We start from the raw sequence: 19,856 nt of genomic DNA on the forward strand, positions 1-19,856 counted from the left end.
TTATTTTTGATTATGGGTCTATACACTGTACATCCTGACACTGCAGTATATAAGCCGAACTACTTTCAACTCTAATCTCGTAGAGCTCTCTATCTTACATTATAGTCCTTGTGAGGGGAGAGGAGAGATCTAAGAGGGAGAAATTGGCCAGATCCAGGTGAATAAGTGGCATCAGTAGAAGAAGAAAGCATACATTAATCTCTTACATAAAAATAATTTCAAGAGTTGCAAAGTTTATAGTATATTGTTATAGCAGCAGTGAAGGGCTAATATGATATTGGCATGGGACAAAAAGAAAACAGATTGTTAAAACAAGATTCTGAATGTCTGATTCAACCAGAACTGATGTATTTGATATTTAGTTGAACGTAACAAAACATTGATAACAGAAAAAAAAAAAGAAGCCATTTACCATAAAGATTCTACTGAACATTGCTATCATTTTTTGTAGCACAAAAAAGGGAAAAAAAGCAGACTGAATATGCTTGCATTGGGAATACAACCTTTGAAATAATTGTTTTAAAAACATTTTCTTTCTTTTTGTTTTTAAAAACACAACATAAAATATAACTATTATGTAAGGTTTTTTTTCTCATTCTGAAAAAGAAAAAAGTAACACAATATACATTTATGATACAGTTTTTGTAAAATGAAAAGAAAACAGCTATATACATTGGTGAATTTGTACTTTCATCGTCAGACTGGCTAATCCTGCTCATTTATCAGTGAAGTTATGTCGTTATTGCTGTGTTTTAGCTTTTTGTTAGCAAAAATGGCTCTTTTAGAAAAAAATCCACATTTTTTATATTATATTGGGAGCAAAGGAGCCTCTGTGATCAATTTCTCCCTTTTTCATAGAAAACCGCGAACAAAGTAAACTACACATATGAATTTGCGTGTAAAACCAACTACAAAACAACCCCATCTGAAAGAACTTTTTTAGTTTTTTTATTCATTTTTTTTTGGTCTGTAAAAACGCACAACCTCTTGCTACTGTTAAGACACTGAGCTTCCTTTAGACCGCTGAAGCCTGCAATGTACAGGTCAGGGCATATCATATATTTCAAAGGCTCTTTTTACATCTATAGCAAAAGTAACCTCTTAAATATATTTTTTTTATTCCTTAAAAACAGAGAAAGAAGAGTTTATTTATTCTGACTTACATTTAAAAGCTGTCTTAGTATAAGATTTAAATTCTTTACCAGTGGCAATTTGAGCATTAAATTCTGCTATGCATTTTTCTTTTCTTTAATTATTCATTGATTTTTTTTTTTAAGAAGAAAAAAAAACATCAAAGGAATACTGACAAACTGGCATTAAAATCTATCAAATAAGCTGCGGCTGCTCTTAAGCAATGATAGTCAAGTTCATTCTGGCAAAATGGGGTGAGCAAAAGAGTGCAAAACAAAAAATGCACCACAGAGCTCCCCCAAATGACAGTGCAAATGGGACGGCCCGCTTTCATCATCTGACCGCTGTCTGAAGCAGTTCAATGCACCTTACAGTCGGTCACCGTGGAAACGAGCTCGATAATTGTTCCTCTTCTGGAACCCCAAGGGCCCAAAGACAGGCACTTGAGGGTCTCCAGCATTGCATATGCACGTTAGGTTTGTATTTAGCCCATGAGTAATGCCGTTAATGTTGCGTTTAAGATTGTTAAGAGCTGAAATTTATTGTGGAGAGGGTTTTGATTTCCTTTGCAGTTAAAACAAGTAGTTAAAATCGCTTTATATTGCATAACATAATCAAAAATTACATATACTGTTTTAATGCCCAATAATGAATATATGAACGGCAGACTTTATCTTTTTCTTTTAAATTCCATGCATATGAAAGAAATTACATAAGCTTGCTATTGAAAGAAGGAACATAAGCAATAAAATATTCACACAATCTGAAAAAAACATCCGTTATAACAACAACAACAACAACATCAACAACAAAATGAAAAGAGCCAAAACGTAACATACATTCTGATTGCATTGTACCCAATGTATATAAATCACTTATAAAATATATGTATTTTCAACAAAATCTATCTCAGCTAAGCGTGTGAGATTTTGAAGATGCATTTATGACGTTCATTCATCCATCCTCGTCTTGTTTGTACACAGTACGCTCTTGCTCACAGCTGAGAGGAGCACCTACATTGATATTTTGACTCCCTTTTACCAATGCTAGACAATTTGTGTGTCCTATTCGTTCTGAACGGCTTTAAATTTGATTCGGAAATGTTCAAAACCTGTAGGAATCCAGGACAGTAACAATAACACTTTAGCAACGATTATAATCATATATCGATAACTATGATAAATGTTGAATCAAAGTCGGATTGAGGGGACGGCTGTGTGCGCCGTCCACGTTTCGGCAAGCAAGCATGTAGAACCTTTTTTCTTTTAATTCTTGCGCTTTTATTTACAATAGTTTGTCTTAAACACATGATTACATTGCATGTATTAGAATGGCTATAATTAACAAAATTGTTTATTTCATTTTTATACTTAGGAATACTAAAAACTCTCTGAGATAAATGTGTGGGAGAGTGTGGGAGCGTAATGCATTTAGACAGTATTTTGTAATGACAAAGTGCGATTCATTATTGTAAAGTTAAAAAACAAAGCGAGAAAAAAAAAACATTTTCATATTTACATATTATAATTTACTTAAAAAGAACAATTTGTGGTTCTTGATCACATGACACCTCCTGCCCTAGAAGCTGTATTTTTTTTATGCTTTTAGTTTGTTCCTAAAAAAAAATGGCCACCCACAATCGTGAGCCGTGCCAGTTGTAAGCACCTCAGCCCACGGAGAAGCTGTACGCGAGCGTGACGAGAAAAAACCCAAACCGTCACGGAGAGCAAGAGCCACAAACCTCCAATTCCACACCAAGATCCGCACTGTTGGCGTATCACACGACAGCTTGTGATGGGGAGCATTTGTTTGCCATTAAAAGAAAGTGCTCATGGCTTGATCATAACACTTACTTGAATACAACAAGTATCTCTCCCTTTCAACAGGGTTGAACTTCTTCACCTCTAGCTCTCCAAAGCCCTTCAACGCTCTCCTGACCAGTATCTCTTTAACATTGTTAAAGATACAAGTGTGTGTAACCATTTGTCTCCATGGCTTTTTTTTAACCAGCATGACATGTATGTACATGTAAAAAAAAAAAAAAAAAGGGGGTAAATTTGAGGCTCTTATAAGTCACTGAAGTTTTTATCTCACACACGCTCACTAACAAGTCTCTTAAATAGCTTATTATGAAGTGATTTTCATCATACTTCCTCAAAACGAGCGAGGAAACAGGGATTTCTGATGGGATGATGAAGATGATGAGTCCTTGTCTCTTCAATAACAATGTGGGGTGGGACAGCATGCTGTTCAGGTCGTCATAAAAATCGCTGTGTAAAATTTGTCGTTTAATCACCAATTTGTTTGTCATAGAAAAGTCTTCATTTCAAAATGTATTCAGTTTCAGGCACAGTTAGCTTTTGTGCTATTGGCTTCTTCCTTTCCATATGGACTTTTGCATTTTTTTTTTCTTCTTTATTTTTATGTCTGGTTGGAGGCGAGGTGCATTTTTAGTGCTCTCAAAGTAAAACATTTTCTAGAACGTGTCTAAAGTCCCTCAAAAAACGTTCAGGAAACCTCCGGTTTTGCGCTGCTGGCTAAGAGGCAGATGGGCGGGGCTCACCCACATACTAGTTGACATGATTGGGCGGTTGGTGCTGTCAATCAGGGCGGTGTTGATGTGGATTGGGCGGAGTCAAGAGATAAAGAGAGGGTTAGTTGTTGGGGTCTTTGGCGGGTGGGGGTGGTGGGTCTGTGCCGTTCTTGCTGGGGCTTTTGGGCCACAGCTGTTCCTGTAGCTCCTTGACCACTCTCTCCAGGTGCTCTCGTGCCTCCCGCTCCTGCATCAGATCGGCTCTCAACTGCTCTCGGTCTGCCTCGGCATGCTGCAACTTTACTTGCAAATCCTCAATCTGGAAATACAGCATATAAAGATGATAAAAGATGAATAAAGTGGCCACAAATTGCTACAGCACTGTGTTAAGTTACATCGTATTGCGCAATTTATTAAAACATGTATTCACTCATTGGAAAGATTTCAATATTCATTATATACTGTTATAATTTAATTTTCAGTTATTTTAATTTCAGTTAAGGTAATTTGATGTGCTTTTGGCATTTTATCTTTATGTATTTAGCTTTAATTCATTTTCATTTTCATTTTAGAAATGAGTACTTCTGCTAAAACTGAATTTTTTTAAAAGTTTTTCATCTAATATTTAACTTACAATCTAAGCCTTATTTCAATACGAATTTTAATCATTTTAGGTTCAGTTCAGATGGTTCTTGTAAACTAACCAGTTTTTCTGCTTGCAATTTTAGCAATTTTATTAGTTTGTTTACATATGTCATAATTTAATGCTATCATCTGAACTGAGAATCTCATAGTTTTTGTGCCAGATAATTGCTGTTCTGATTGTAAAAATAAATTATATCAGCTGCTATTGATGGTTTTAGATTTAAATAGCATCAATGTAGCTACATTTTGCAAGTAGCTTGTAGTGTAGCTTACTACTTTTTCAAAAAGGCAGCATGCACAACATATAAATATACCAACATCCATATACCAAATTTACAAACATCTCAGTGATGTCTCTGTCTTGTTTAGTCTGAAGCACACATCCCTGACAGGAAGTTACCCGGTTTCCTTCTGAGAAATGAAGTATCTCATCAGACTTGCAGGGCCACACCCAGTCTGAGAGTTCATTTGAAAGTGTGTGTGGGTGGAGTGTCAAGTTGCATCAATCTAAGCACACTTCAGATAGCGCTTCATTAAACAGACACTTGTTTATCCAAAGCCACTTCCAGTACATTTATAGCACAGGGACAGTCACCGTGGAAAAATCTGTGGTTTAACATTTTGCTCAAAGGCATAATAGTTCTGAATCACACCTTTGAACCACCCACAACCTTTCAGTTACTAGCTCAGATTTTTAAACGTTTGTTTTAGAAACAGTGTATGTAGAGATGTGATTGAACTAACCTGTGCGGAGTACTTGGCTCGCAGGCGGCCAGCCTCACAGCCCTTGTCACACACTCGTAGCTGTCTGGCCTGCTCCAGCTCTCTCTTCAGCCGTATGCGTGACTCGTTGGCCTCTCTCATCTTCCTCTCACTTTCGGCACGCAGGCGCTCGATCTCCTTGCGCAGGTTCCTCTTCGCCTCAGTCGCCTCACGGAGCTTCTCCTTCTTAGCAACTCGGAGAAACTCCAGCTCCTGTGGAAGGCATGGGAATAAATGATGATTATTCACTCTTTTAATGAACATGTGATGATACATATATAAGAAATAATAGGGCGTATTTATGAAACACGAGCATAATGGATGTCTGTGTAAATCATACTGTACATCCATTAATAGGTACATTTTCCCTCTGATTTTAATGCAACAATGTACAAAAGAATGGTTTTACAAAATGGTATTTTACACACCAGGGAGGACATGTCTTGTTTTAGCCATACTTGAACACCAAGTTCTATATAATATTATATTAAATAAATTATAAACGATTACATCTAAATTAATAAACTAAACATTTATTAAAATTATACATAATTACATATATATACTAAAAGTTCAACATCACATGAATGTGTCACCAAAGATGAAATGAAACCTCCAGTGTGCTGTTGTGTAAATCAATTCTTACATAAATTGTTGCATTACCATTCAAATGGTACAACTTGCGTAAGAATGGATTTATAAATGATTTTCAAAAAAAAAAAAAAACCTTTGCCTTGTGTTTCATGAATAATGTCTGCGTGTTTGTACCTGCTGCAGGCTCCGTTTGGCCTGTAATGCGGATCCGAGCTTCTCTTCCTGTTTTACCCTCATCTTCACTATCTCGTGTAGAAACTTCTCCTTTGACTCTTTTGAGTCCAGGCCGCTGTCCAGTGCCTGTCTCAGCGTCTCCAACTCCGACTCCAGGTTGGTCATGGCGTGCCCGTCCCCTCCAGACACCAGGGGGCCCTCAGGGGGCGTCAGAACTGCTGGTAAAGTGGCTCCGGGGCCGGAGGGAGAGCTCAAGTCTTTAGCGGAGCTCGAGGATGTAAAAGATGGGGAGGAGAGTGAGGAAAGTGATGAGGTGACTGTTAAGAAAAAACAGAAGAGGTTTTGAGTGGCGAATCAGACTACGTGGGTTTCATTAATTCATGTCGGCAGCAATAGGATTGTTTTTTCAAGCACCTGTCAAATACACAAGACATGCTTCAAAATAAGCCATAAAGGATGAGGAACGAAAGACCCCTCATTGATTTTCTGCCGCATTCACACAAGAGCTGTTACCGTTCTAATCCACCTCTCTCCAGAGCGCTCAAGGTTGGCTGAAAATGAACTGTGTGCAAATGAAGTGTGAACGAAATCTTAATGTATTTAAACGAGCACTTTTGTTTCACAACACACCGGCATAATTGAGTGTCTAACACACTCACAGTTGCCTTTCTAACACACTCTTCATATACATTAAAAGAATGTGACATCCTTTCATTAATTTGAAAGAAAAGTATTTTGACTAGTGCCTCAGTTTGTAGACACTTGAGCAAGGCATTTCAGAGGGTTTAAAGCAGAAAAGCACATTTTTGTCAAAGCACATAAAATCCTCTGCAAAAAAATGTGTTATTTAGTGTTTAAAGTTGTCTTAACCATCTTGTTAGTGTTGGCCTAACGTTAAAGGTGGACAAATCTATGGAAAAATAGTACCTTTCTGATATCCTTGTGCATACTGTGTGAAAGTTATTGGGTTTATCGGATTACAAGTTCTTAAATGACTTTTTTGCACAGACAAAGTTTGTAAGTGATTTTATCACACTACTCTCACACATGTATAATGTTAAGAATTGTGACTTTACTTTCTAAACAGTGTGTATTTTTCCACATAGACTTCTATTGGGATTGCATTACAAACCAAAAGACAAGTCGAAATTACACTCTCCGATATAACAAATTGCATTAATCTATATAAATTATATACTGTTATTTATTTAGAAACAGTATTATTGTGGAAATACAACTGTGAAATGCTGATTTGGTGCTCAAGAAACATTCCCTATTGTTATCAATATTGAGGACAATTGTGATAATCAATACTTTTGTCAGATTATTATATTTTTTTCAGGATTCTTTGATGAATAGAAAGAATTAAAGTATTAATTGTCACATAATATATATATATATATATATATATATATATATATATATATATTTATTTATTTATTTATACTTATACATAACCTCCTTTGAACCTGGAACATTCCTTTAATGGGGTGGAGACACAGTGAAAGGGTGCGACTGTACTCACATTCCTCACGGCTCTCCACTTCCACCTCCACGTCCGAGTCTCGCTCCTCCTGAGAGGGTGGCATGGGCTTGCTGGCAGTGGCCGAGGGGCAGGGTTGTGGGCTGGGGTGTGTCTCACCCGTCAGCCTCCTCTTCCTCCCACGGCTGGCGCCTTCGCTTTCTGCCCCATGTGGATGTGAGCTGCTGGGGGCAGAAGGAGAGGCCTGTCCTCCTTTCTGGAGGGGCGTCAGAGCAACATTAGGGGCCACAGCGCTCTCCAGGCTCTTGTAGTTGTAGAAGCTGCGGAAGAGGATTTGGAGTGAGTAAGTAGACTACTCATTTTTAGGAACAGGTCACAGACAGCAGTGCAGACTGCTGCTTGTGCAATGGTGTTACCTAACATCATCTTAAATATGGGTATGGGTAGAATTGAATAATCTAAACCAAATGGCAGGTTGACGGGGGAAAAAAAGCATCTCTGCAACCCACAAAAGAAGGGTGGGGAGAGAACAATGACTGTTTTGAATGGTTTCAGAGAAACTGATCTGGGTTCGACATGGTGACTCACCCAAACCCTCTCTAGTTATGATGGTAAAGTTAAAACCACATATATCTAAGCAATCAACAGCCAACAAGCTTGCATCATTCTCCTCTGTGCAGAAGATACAAATCTTCTGCTGAATTGCTTTAGAAAAACCACAGCCAAGCATGACTAACATGCTGGTTTTATGTTGGTTCCCCACAAGTCAACATATATACACACCCTTTCTTAAGGTTACTGTTACAATCTTTTGTGCACTATATCATCTTTAATAAAATGATGGTTGCACAATCATTGAAATTATATTGATGCAGATTTCACTTCTAACCACAAGTGATTTATGATCACAAAATATCTATCTATCTATCTATCTGAGCAGATTTTTTTTTTGCATTGCAGCATATAAATATTGTATAAACTGAAAGGATTTTGTTTAACTGGTTCATTTACATGAACCGTCTGAACAAACCAATCCAAAACAACTGAACTGATATGATTCTACTCTGCAATGAGTATTGACCAATCAGAATCAAGTATTTTAGAGTGCCGTGTAATATTTGTTGTCATTGTTTACCTGTCACGTAACATGTTAGCAGGTCTGCCGGCTCCCTCCTTATCGCCAACAGAGATGTTTGGAGACCATGGCCTGAAGGCAGACGGTCTCTGTCTGGGCTGGATACAGTTGAGCCCCTGCAGCATGACAGAGAGAAGATAATAGATGTCAGTTGTGTTACATACAAGTGTTCACAGTAGAGAACACAATCAAAATGCATTCCGACATGAAAGCAGAGAACAGAGACCACCTGCAATTTTAGCAAGGAAAACATTATTTAAGAAATGCTTGCAGAAAATCTCACAAATTTAACTGAGAAGAGACAGATAAAACAAGCTTGAAGAATGACCAGCAGCACAAGTACACCGAGGTCACTGTGTCTGCTTGAAATCGGAGAGCTGTGCTAGTCTATTTGCAGGCTCTCTTCATTTTAGGAGAATTGATTTTTTACAAAAGAACATCAGTTATTTTGGGTTGAGATCTTGTTTCAGAAGAATCTGATTCTCTGTGGCAAGAAAACAGTTTCTTGGCTCCAAAAATCTTCTCAGGAATGGCCAAGTTTCGTAAACAGGCTGGTATATTATCAACATATATTCATAGATAAATACATAATTATCTGAAATCTGTACTCTCATACAACTAAACACATGTATCCACTGACAGAAAAAAAAAGCTTTGTAACCTTATTGGCTGATGCAGAGAGAGATCGTAGCCAATCGGGTTGCTTGTCTTTGTCTCCTGAGGGCGACTGTGCTGGAAAGTCATCGTGTTTGGACTTCTTGGCAGGAATGGGATCAGACGCCTAGAGAGGGAGGAAAAAGAAAGCCAAAGAGAGAGAAACGATGAGTGTTGCTCAATAGAGAAAAATGAACTCATCATCAGTCTGATTTGATACGTTTCATGTTTCTTCATTCGGTTCAGTGCGCATTTACCGCCTAGTCAGGCGTTCTGATGCCCTACAGCCCTCGAAATACTACAGTACAGTATAGGATCGATGAAAGCAGTCGGCCACATTAAACGAGACCGCACTAGAGGGTGTCTATCACCTCAGACAGAACTGTGAACTGCAAGAGACAGGTGCAATGGGAAAGTATCAAAGGACTAAAATGGCGAACATTAAATTTAGTATGAGTGTTCGCACTATGCGAGACTGTGTGTGTGTGTGTGTGTCGGAAGGAAAAAGGGTTTTTTGTATTGCTCAGATGCTTAATAGACTGACAGAACCATCTGCTTTTATGTTGCCACGTGAACACGCGAGTGCAAATACACGTCAAAGCAGTAGGCTATTTGTTTAGTTTTGTCACTAATGTTTGTGCGATGACCTCACTCCCGCTGGATTCCTCACTGACTGCAGTATAATCCCTAAAATACACTGACCTTCCTTTTCTACACTCTCATTTACTCCAGAAAACCTGCGGTGTGCACCACCCACACATTTCCCGCTTATTAACACGAGCCACAGACATTTAAATGCTAAAATAATGCAGAGCGACTGGACAAGCGGTATCAGCCTCCGGCTATAAATCTGCGCCAACTTTGTCTGGTGGACTTCGAGAGCCTGTGAGAGCTATTTTCGAGCAGGGCTCCTAGTGGGAATGCGAGAGAATCTTAACTGACAATCTGCAGCATCCCGGCCTAGTGCCCTAACTGGCCTCAGCAGCAGGGGCTTCTGGGTAAGATGCTTCCAATTGGGTTGCACGGTGTCTGGCAGGATTTACACAGTTAGCCAATCATACGCTGAGAGAGCGCCATGTTCAAGTCTCCTTTCTTGCAGTCAGAAATGCAAAATATTGTGTTTTTGAATAAATGCAGTGGAGGAGTCAATTACTGCGTAAAAAAGAGTCATTCACACAAAAGAAGGCACTGATGGCCCAGCGCTGTTTGCATACATGAACGATTGCATCACGTATGACCTCATTCGGCAGGCCCGTCTGCTTGGGCGTGGTGAATTTCCAGCTGCAAAGCGTGATTATTTGACCTTGAAAGTAGTCACTTGCCACGTGCCTGTGTTTATTCGTGGATCAGACCTCTGACATAAAGTCACCAAATCTGGGAGATCTTCCTTAATCTGGGCTATAGGAAAACGGAGAGATTGGCATCCTAGAGCATCTCTTACATAGAGTGATTACAAACTAGAAAAAAAACTAAGACAGAGAATGAGATCCAGATAGAAAAGTGCAAGAGCCTCTGGACTATATTTTAAATGATCAAAGGATATGTCATTTTGTAATTATATGTGTGTGTGTGTGATTGTATAAATAATAAAATAATAATAATAATAATAAATAAAAATTTATATAATTAACTTTTATATTAAGAATTCTGTTTAGTTTTTACATTTTAAATGTATTTAAGATATATATAGGCTATATATATATAGTGAATACAACTGAATTATATATTTAACACATTTGTTATTATTACTATATTATTATTGTTATTTTTAGTATTAATATTAGTATGTATAACACAGACTGTGTGTGTGTGTGTGTTTGCATAGTTTAAATAAAATTATGAAAAACTAAACTGAATTGTTTTAAATGCTACAAGTGAATTTAGGCCTCACAACATTGTAATGTATTTTAAGGTATGTGCAATTAAATGCTCAATACTGACCAATAACAATAAAATGCAATAACATAATATAGTGCATCCCTACTTGCCACAAAACCCCTATTGTAATGAATAAATGAACAGTATTCTATACTCTATTAAGCACACTTATAAGATCATGCCAACTGCAGACGGTCAGATGACCACAGTCAGGCCACACTGCAGGAGAGAGGAAATGACATCCTTCTAGCTGTTCTTTAGCCTGTCTTCTCTAAAGCACATCAGCCCACACCAGCACTCTGACACTGACTGGACAGCCTGTTGGGTCACTTCACTCAGATCATTCTCTCTCTCTGGGCTTGATTAGTTGGCCTGCAGGGCGGGAAGCTGAGTTGAGAAGACGGGACAAACAGATGAAAAAGAGAAGCCAAGATTCAAATTTAATAGCGGACCACAACCTCACTAAAGTGTGGACTTGAAGAGGACAGCATTTGAGACAGGGCCTGTATTGCTTCTATTTCCTGACTTTGTATATCAGAGTCTCCGTCTATCAGTCTGTCGTTTTCACAGTCGTTGTTTCCTCTTTCCTTCATCTGATAGGAGGCAAAAGGACCTCGTTTCGATGCCCCCCGCCCTTTTAAACTGTTCCCTAGCTTCCATTATCATTTCAAACAATGTGTTTAAGGGTACGAAAATGGCACCAACCCATGCAGAATTTTAGCTTGTGTGTGTGTTTGTGTTAAATGTGACAGAAAGCATGCTACAGACAGACATCCAAAGCACTGTGAGACATGCAGACAGGAAATCACACCTCTCGATAGGAAAAAGGACGCAGCAGCATGCGAGAGACGTACTCAGATGTGAGCTCAGCTCTGAAAAAATGCACAAATACATTATCTCCATTTCGTCTTTCTAAGGAATCTCACGCTCTGCTTTCATCATGCTATCTTTGGTATGGAAGACAGTGCATATACGCCTTGAAACTGACTAACTATGACCCACACACTCTAAAAACAGGAGTACACGGGATGGGCAAGTTTCTGCAATGTGGTTTAAGACTGCAGGTGTCTGAAGAAAGGCGGTGTGACACACACACACACACACACACACATTCTGCCATGTACATGTGTGAGAATGAAAGAAAGGTTTTTGCTCGAAGGTTTTTGTTGCTCGCTTGAGGGATGACAAAGGAAATGTGTTTCGAAGGGCTAAACACCCACACGAACGTTCACTTCTTGCTACATTACACACAATTAGCCTACTGAACTAGCTAACTGAGTTGCTAAATCACCTCTCCTGTCTCGTCATCCTCACAATGCCAGCCCTCCCTGTCTAGTCCTGTGTTTCCTGTGACACAGATTGCAGGATTTCCCTCCTAAACAAGCAATCGCGTTCCAAACAAACATAACTTACAGAAACTTCCCGACGTGGCGCTGGCAATGTAAACATCTTCCTAGGGTCTCCGTGATATTGCCTTTTAATAAATGTTACTACAGGTAAAGGGCGTTTTTAATGATTAATAATTAATGAAGCCAAAGAAAACTATTACTTTTCATATTTTTCTTAGGTTTCAGGTTGTGTCTAAAAATGTATAATAAAATATCATTATTAATAATATTAATACTTGTATTCATATTCAAAACGAATAACTGAACTATTCAAGTACTATAGTTCATTACACAAAAAAAGATACAAATGGTGCATTAATCATTTTATTTACATTTCTTTTTAAATTCTTAAAAATGTGTTAAGACTGCTCATCCAATCAGAGTGCAGAGTCGTAAATATCTGCTGATGATTAAGTTGACTCAAATCGCAAATGTTGTGACTACCGTGCCATGTTTTGTTCTCGTGTCTGTGAAGTTTTCCTGGTATCCACAGACAGGTTTGATTGATGAATCTTTCTATTTAACTGTGAGACAGGTTAAGACAATGAAATGTTTTCTAAGAAGCTTGTGTGACAAGCTTGTGTATCCACGCAAGTGTGAATGCCAAAAGAGCAAACCAGTTTTCTGTTTGTGTGTGCGCGATACTCCACCCTCTCTCTGACCTGAACATGGCCTCCCCCTTGAGCGAAGCTACAGGCCTCAGCCGGAAGGGAGGAACTTCCTGTAAAACTAACAGAGCGCAGCTCTCCCTCTCTCCCTGCATCTCTTGCAGTCTTCAAAACGGGTTGTCATATTTCTCACCAGCCAGTGACCACAGAAACCTTAAGCGTACAGGTGTCAGACTGAACATGATCAACATGGTCCATGATGTTGCATTACGTTGTTTATAAGTCAGTGCTAAAAGAGTGATATCTCACATTTAACTTCAGTTAGAAAGCTGGACAATTCTAGGCATGAACTATCTTTGCAACGACGACGCATGTATGAATTACTTGGGGTATACAGTTCCTGTCATGTAATTCAAGGTTCTTCCTAAAGGAAAACGGTTCGATTGCTGGTGAACACATGTTGTTTTGGGGAGGAAGAGGTGTAAAGTGAAACTGTGAAATGAGTCGCTTCACAGTGTGAGACCTGCACTCTGGGCCAGTACCCAGCTCATTAGAAATGAGCATCTGTACACAACACTGCTAGACAAAACACCTCCCCTAACTATGCCAACACACACATACAGATGTCTCACTTTCCCAGACTATAAGATGTTTGGCTGTCACACTGTGAGACTTCTGTGAGACACTTGATTGCTTTTAACCGTGTTTGCTTACCTGTGGATTCAATCAACAAAGCGTTCACACAGAATCCAGTTTCAAATAGGAATGGGAAAGGGGAAATTATGACAGTGTTGTTATTGTTAACAAAAACTATTACAAATTGAATATTAATTAAATAAAATGTATATTTATATGATAAACAAACAAAATTTTGAAATGTTCCCTTGGCAACAAACTGAAATGAGTTTAAAGTACTGAAATTACTAAAACTAAAACTGATATAAACATGTATTAAAGCTGTATAGAAATATAAAACAGATTTTAAAATATTTGTATTACAAATGATTAATAAGTGATTTTTTGGGACACTTCTGGTATACACATCACGTCTGGGCTATTTTTAGCACTCAGATTGCATGGTGGTTAGAAGTATCGCTGTACATTGTCGGACAAAGGTCTCGGCAGAGGACTCAGGCCTGTCATTAGTGTCTGTGTTGTGTGTTTGTTGAGGTTGGACTTCCAGGAAGAGTCCAGTGGCTCCAGACATAACAAGGCCGCACAACACTGTGCACCACAATAAGGCAAAGCAACTGAATAAGGACCATCTCCAGCGATCGCACTAGCAGGGTCCAGCACGGACTCCATTTCCAAGCTCAACACCACAGAACAGCACACAAACGCCGCCGCACACACCAAACCACATCAAAAGTGAGTCGTTCTGTGCAGCTGCTTGCTTGTATATTCAACTAGAAACACACACACACATAAACCTGGCGTTTTCTAAACTTGGTCACACCAGAGAGGAGGGATAGGGTTCCACTTCCTCTCCAAATTTGCTTTGGCAACGGCTTGTGTGGGAACGCAGCAGACCCTGTTCCCTTCGGACACATTGGGGGCAAATCCGTAGTTCAGAGAGTCCTGCTTTTTTCATGACTGTCATCATCACACATCTCATTGTAGTAAAAAACAAATTCAGCATTCCAATCTGTAAAACAAACTATTCAAAATTAGAAGCTGCCAATGCAACCGTAAAGGGGCAGAGAGAGAGTGAAATATATATATATATAGATAGAGGAGGTTGGAGAAAGAGAGAGAGAGAGAGAGAGAGAGAGAGAGAGAGAGAGAGAGAGAGAGAGAGAGAGAGAGAGAGAGAGAGAGAGAGAGAGAGAGAGAGAGAGAGAGAGAGAGAGAGAGAGAGAGAGAGAGAGCCCTCGGGTGCATGCAGACGAGGGGAGGAAACAGAGGAATCCAGAGAGAAGCATAAATCTATGACTCATTTACTCTCAAAGTTAAAAGCATCTAAGAGCAAGATAATCACATTTCAATGTTTTTCAAAAGTTGTTGAAATTGCTGAGGCCGGACCCTAATGGACGCTTATTGATCTATCAGTGTATGTATGTTGCTTTCTTCTACCATGTCTTACCTCATGTCTACTAATAGCCAGATCTCTAATCTCTTGTTACAATCAGCTTTTTTTTCTTCTTTTTTTTTTTTGATTGAGAGCCGTTAACCAATATAATAATGTCATAAATCTATATGGTTTTGTTTGGTAGTGATTATTTTTAAAAGCAGTGGTTACAATGATATATCAAATGTACAATTGTATTTTTTCATTCAATGACTGTAAAAATATACAAATATTTTAAATATTTTAATTATAAATAAATATTTTGTATTATGGATGATAAACTCACTGATTTATGGATTAATCTATTGATAATAAACATTTAAAATATTATATTATATTATATTATATTATGTTATATTATATTATATTATATTATATTATATTATATTATATTATATTATATTATATTATATTATATTATATTATATTATATTATATTATATTATATTATATTAATAAGGATGATAATAATCACGCACAGATTCGAAAACAGAGAAAAATAAGCCCTGGCCGAATCGCAACCTATACTAATACTAACTAAAAATGCAACTATTTGACAAGATTTTGTCACCAATAAATCGTGTGATTATAAACTTTCCTCGGAGAGCGAGACAGTGGTGAACTTGCTTTTCGGCTTGCAGATGGCAGTCGTTTCTAGCAAAGTTCAAACGCAGTGACAGTTTAAACCCCCTCAGGAGAGAAGCCTCTTTCAGCCAGGACTCGTTTTTTTTCCCTTCTGCCTTCTTTTCTCGCTCTCTTTTTAATGACTGCCTTTCAGCGCTGTCAAAGGAGCCGCCGTCGTGAGTGTGCTCATAAAAATATTCAGAGAGCCTCACCAAAAAATTCCAGCGTTTATGACCTCATAAAGTCAACCATAGCGAGATAGAAAGAGTCGGAGAGAGAGATTTCTCCCATTCCTCATATGAAGGAATAGACAGAAAGAGAAAGAGAGCGGGAGCAGGTTAGGCATGGGTGACAATCAAAGCATAAAGTGACATATTTTCAAAATCGACTTGTTGGTGGGTTTTACGAATGCCTAGTCAACTAATTGGTCCCTGTACAATTAGGCTGGTTGTCTTGTGTCCCGATCTCAAAACTAAAACATATATAAGAAAAAAAATCCAGTCAAATTCACAAAATGACTAGTTATTTAGTTCCAGTACAGACACATATCAATAAATGTGTGTGTAGGCATGTCCTGTTTTCAGACAGATGGCTTGCATGGGACCGGGGGGCTCACACACACACATTGGTGCTCAGTATTACTTGGGGGCAATGGAACACTGCGAGGTATTTCGGTAGTCTCTGCAGAGTCAAACACACATGTCTCTACATGTGACGGGCCCGAAAGAAGCGCCAAAACAAACACACACTCACACAGAATAGGAAACATATACACACACTCATTCAGGGAGATGCAGAGGTCGCAAACTCTTGAAAGAAATGGAAGGGAAACAAAAGATGAGAAGAGAAATGAAAGAGTGATTGATTCAGAAGATGAGGATGAGTGTGTGCGGCACTGACGGATGCCGAACTAGCCAGTTCAGACAAGAATGTGTGTGGGTCGTCTTTTTGACTTGGTAATCCATTTATTATTGTAGGCTAGCTAACCCCACTATTCTCTGTCACTTTCTCTCCTCTTCTCTATCGCTCTTTTTTTGCAGTCTGAGAGGCCTGGAACATCTCAACCGTTGATTTGAATAGACACCATTTTAGCCTTTATGCTAATTTCAATCATTCTGCTAACTTTAACCACACTTTTTCTACAAAACCCGACTTCAAAAACATATGACAGCCAAACATTTGTTAGCAAGCCTACACAGAAACAAGCAGACAGCATTTCCGATGCTAATTTTGAGGCCAATTGTTTTAATCACTAAGGTTAGCTTGATTAGCTTGTCTTTTTCGTTTACAGAGCTTACAGTCATAATAACAGAGACAGATACGATTTCTCAAGACACCTATTTCATCGGTCTGGACATTTTATAAGAGGTATTTAAAAACAAATCACTTACAGACATTTTTTAGCAGCAATGCTAATGCCACGCTAACGTAGCATACGCAACTGTTCAAAAGTTTGGGGTCAGAAGTAATGATATTACTAATATAACTAAATATTTTACAAAATTACTTTTTTTAACTGTATTTTTGATCAAATAAATGCAGCCTTGGTGAGCATAAGAGACTTCTATCAAAAATATTACAAAATCTTACCAACACCAAACTTTTGAACAGTAATGTATGATGAAGTTAGTCTACATTTTTTAATCTTCTCTCTTCAAAATTAGGTACATTTTACAGAACGTTGAGAGACAAGTGATCTTTTTAACTCTAATTTGTGATTAGTCATTTCCTATAAGCAGGAAGTATAAGAAATATGAAAAACAGCAGTTGAGCAGCCGTCTATCTCCCCATCTGTTTCGCAATGCTCCATTTTCCCTGTTGTCCCATATTGTATATCCATAATACTTGCAGTCAACAAGAATTGTTGAAGAGAAATCAAGCAATCAATGGTCCGTTTACATCATATTTGGGTAAACACCAAATCAAATAAAACAAATAAATGGCCCCATGTTTCCGGCTTGTGGCCTGTAGAAACAATTGCGTTATTAATAAAGAAATAATTCGGAAGGGGGCCGTTAAAAATAGCTTAAATAGGGGATGACACACAACAGGACGAACTCGAACGACCCCACCTCCCGTGGCAATTCGTACATGTGCGTGCTGTGTCCTTCCCAGCATGCGCCGTCTAGTCGGAACACACAGGGACACGTCGGTCACAACCGGCTGAGAGTTATGAAAGCATTCGGAAGTGTTATGGAAACCCAGGACCGTTATGGAAAGTAGGTGACCACCGGGGAATGCTGGGGACAATGCATGGCCCCTGTTCCTGATGCTGACCCACCCGGACCTGAGCGCCACACATACGGGATGCGGCTCAGGGGTGTGAGCCGGTTTTAATTAGCTGGAGCGCTCTTGTTCCGCAGCGGCAGGAAGGAGAGACTGAAATAGAGAGGGAGCTATTAACAGCAGGCCTGAATATAGCAGTGTTGAGCCGCCACACAACGGCCCAGCACCCAGCAGTCTGCTCAACACGGTCGGAAAAAGAAGAGATGACTTTTCTGGTGGAAAGTACAGCTGTTAGAGAGAGAGAGAAAGAGAGAGAGAGAGAGAGAGAGAGAGAGAGAGAGATGACCATTGCTAACCATAACTTTCTCAAATCTCTCCCTTTAGCAGCTGTGATTTACACTAGAATATTCTGTTCTTCTTTTTCCACTGTCTCCCATAGCAACTGCAACGCTGTATCCGAATAACAGAACAAAGACTACTTTCCTTTCTTTTTCTCCCTCCCTCTTTCCTTCTATTTTGTCCCTACCTCGTTCCTCGGCTCTCAGTAAGGCCTCGAGATTCAGATGTATCCTTCCTTAAAGGGAATAGTTCAAACCAAAAAATCTAAAATCTGATACTATTTACTCATCCATGTGCTGTTTGATGTGTGTGTGTGTGAAACAAAGTTTTGAATAATCATTAAGCAGATTTTGCCATTTAAAACAGCATAGTATAAATATCATGATTATATATACACCACTGTTCAAAAGTTTAGGAAAAATGTTTTTTTGTTTTTAATTAATACTTTTAATTCAGCAGGAGACAGTAAGAATTTTTATTTATTTTTCAAGTAAACTTTTTATTCGTCAAAGAATCCAAAAAAAAAAAAAAAACATTAAGCATCACAACTGTTTTCAACTGCGATAACAATAAGAAATAATAAAACACTAAATCAGCATAAAGATTTCTGTAAGATCATGTGACACTGAAGACTGGAGTAATGATGCTGAAAACTCAGCTTTGCATCTCAGGAATATATTACGTTTCAAAATATATTGAAATTTAAAACATTTATTTTAAACTGTAATAATATTTCACAATATTACTGTATTTACTCTATTTTTAATCAAATAAATGAGGCATTGGTGAGCATAAGAGAAAATCATTGAAAAAATCTTACCGACTTCATTTTTTTATGTATTGTAAATATGTATTAAAAGTCATAATATTAATAACATTAATATATTTTTGGATGAACTGTTCCTTCAAATACAACTGCTACATTGTTTCAGTTTACCCTCTCTGTACTTGACTGAGAAAGGAGAATGTTATATGAAGATAGATTCACGAACTCCAGGAATGTGTTTTATTTGATATTTTCTTGATTTAACATGTTTGTTGCGTCAATGAGAATGCTCTGTATGGATAAATGCTCTGTGTGGATAAATCTGCTCAGGGAAAACAGGATGGACTGCCGCTCTCTGCGAGGTCAATGGGCCGCCAGTGCTGGATTGAGGTCGCAAGGTGGCGTGAATGTGGAACGCTGACCGGGACAGGGGGGCGGAGACAATGACCAATCGGATGGCACCACCAGGCCAGGGTGATTTAGCACGTTAATGCCAGGTTCATTTACAGCCAGGCTCCAGACTGTGGCAAATGAATGGTACATGGCCCCAGTCTAACACAATCACAGCTGACCCAGACAGTGCTCCACTAATGCAGACCTCGCTCTCTGGCTTTGTGCCTCACATGCATAACTGCACGCACACACGCGTGCTTTTGGTTTCCGCCTTTGTTAACATTTAGCGCAGCTGTAATGTATTGTATCTTCATGCTAACGCAAGCTTTAGCAGAGCTAAGCCTACACACCTCTCCTTTTGACAAAATCACCATTTCAAGGAAGGAAGCGCTTAAATTACAACTCTAAATCCCTAACTAACAATCATGGCGTGTTCTTCTCTCCTACAGACAGAC

General features: G+C 38.6%; 1 protein-coding gene across 1 annotated transcript in view; it reads right to left on the reverse strand.

The window, feature by feature from the left end:
- Positions 1-1,236: 1,236 nt before the first annotated feature.
- The window catches only part of skia (v-ski avian sarcoma viral oncogene homolog a), a 63,771-nt gene continuing 45,151 nt past the window's right edge, over positions 1,237-19,856 (reverse strand). The window contains exons 2-7 of the mRNA XM_081348878.1: positions 9,119-9,238; positions 8,458-8,573; positions 7,365-7,642; positions 5,840-6,156; positions 5,054-5,284; positions 1,237-3,983 (exon numbers count right to left, since the gene is read on the reverse strand). Coding sequence (XP_081205004.1) covers positions 3,786-3,983; positions 5,054-5,284; positions 5,840-6,156; positions 7,365-7,642; positions 8,458-8,573; positions 9,119-9,238 — 1,260 coding nt within the window. The 3' untranslated portion in view covers positions 1,237-3,785. The remainder of the gene's footprint in view (positions 3,984-5,053; positions 5,285-5,839; positions 6,157-7,364; positions 7,643-8,457; positions 8,574-9,118; positions 9,239-19,856) is intronic.

This window comes from Scardinius erythrophthalmus (assembly GCF_964197995.2).
Source record: "Scardinius erythrophthalmus genome assembly, chromosome: 20".
Classification (NCBI taxonomy): Eukaryota; Metazoa; Chordata; class Actinopteri; order Cypriniformes; family Leuciscidae; genus Scardinius; species Scardinius erythrophthalmus.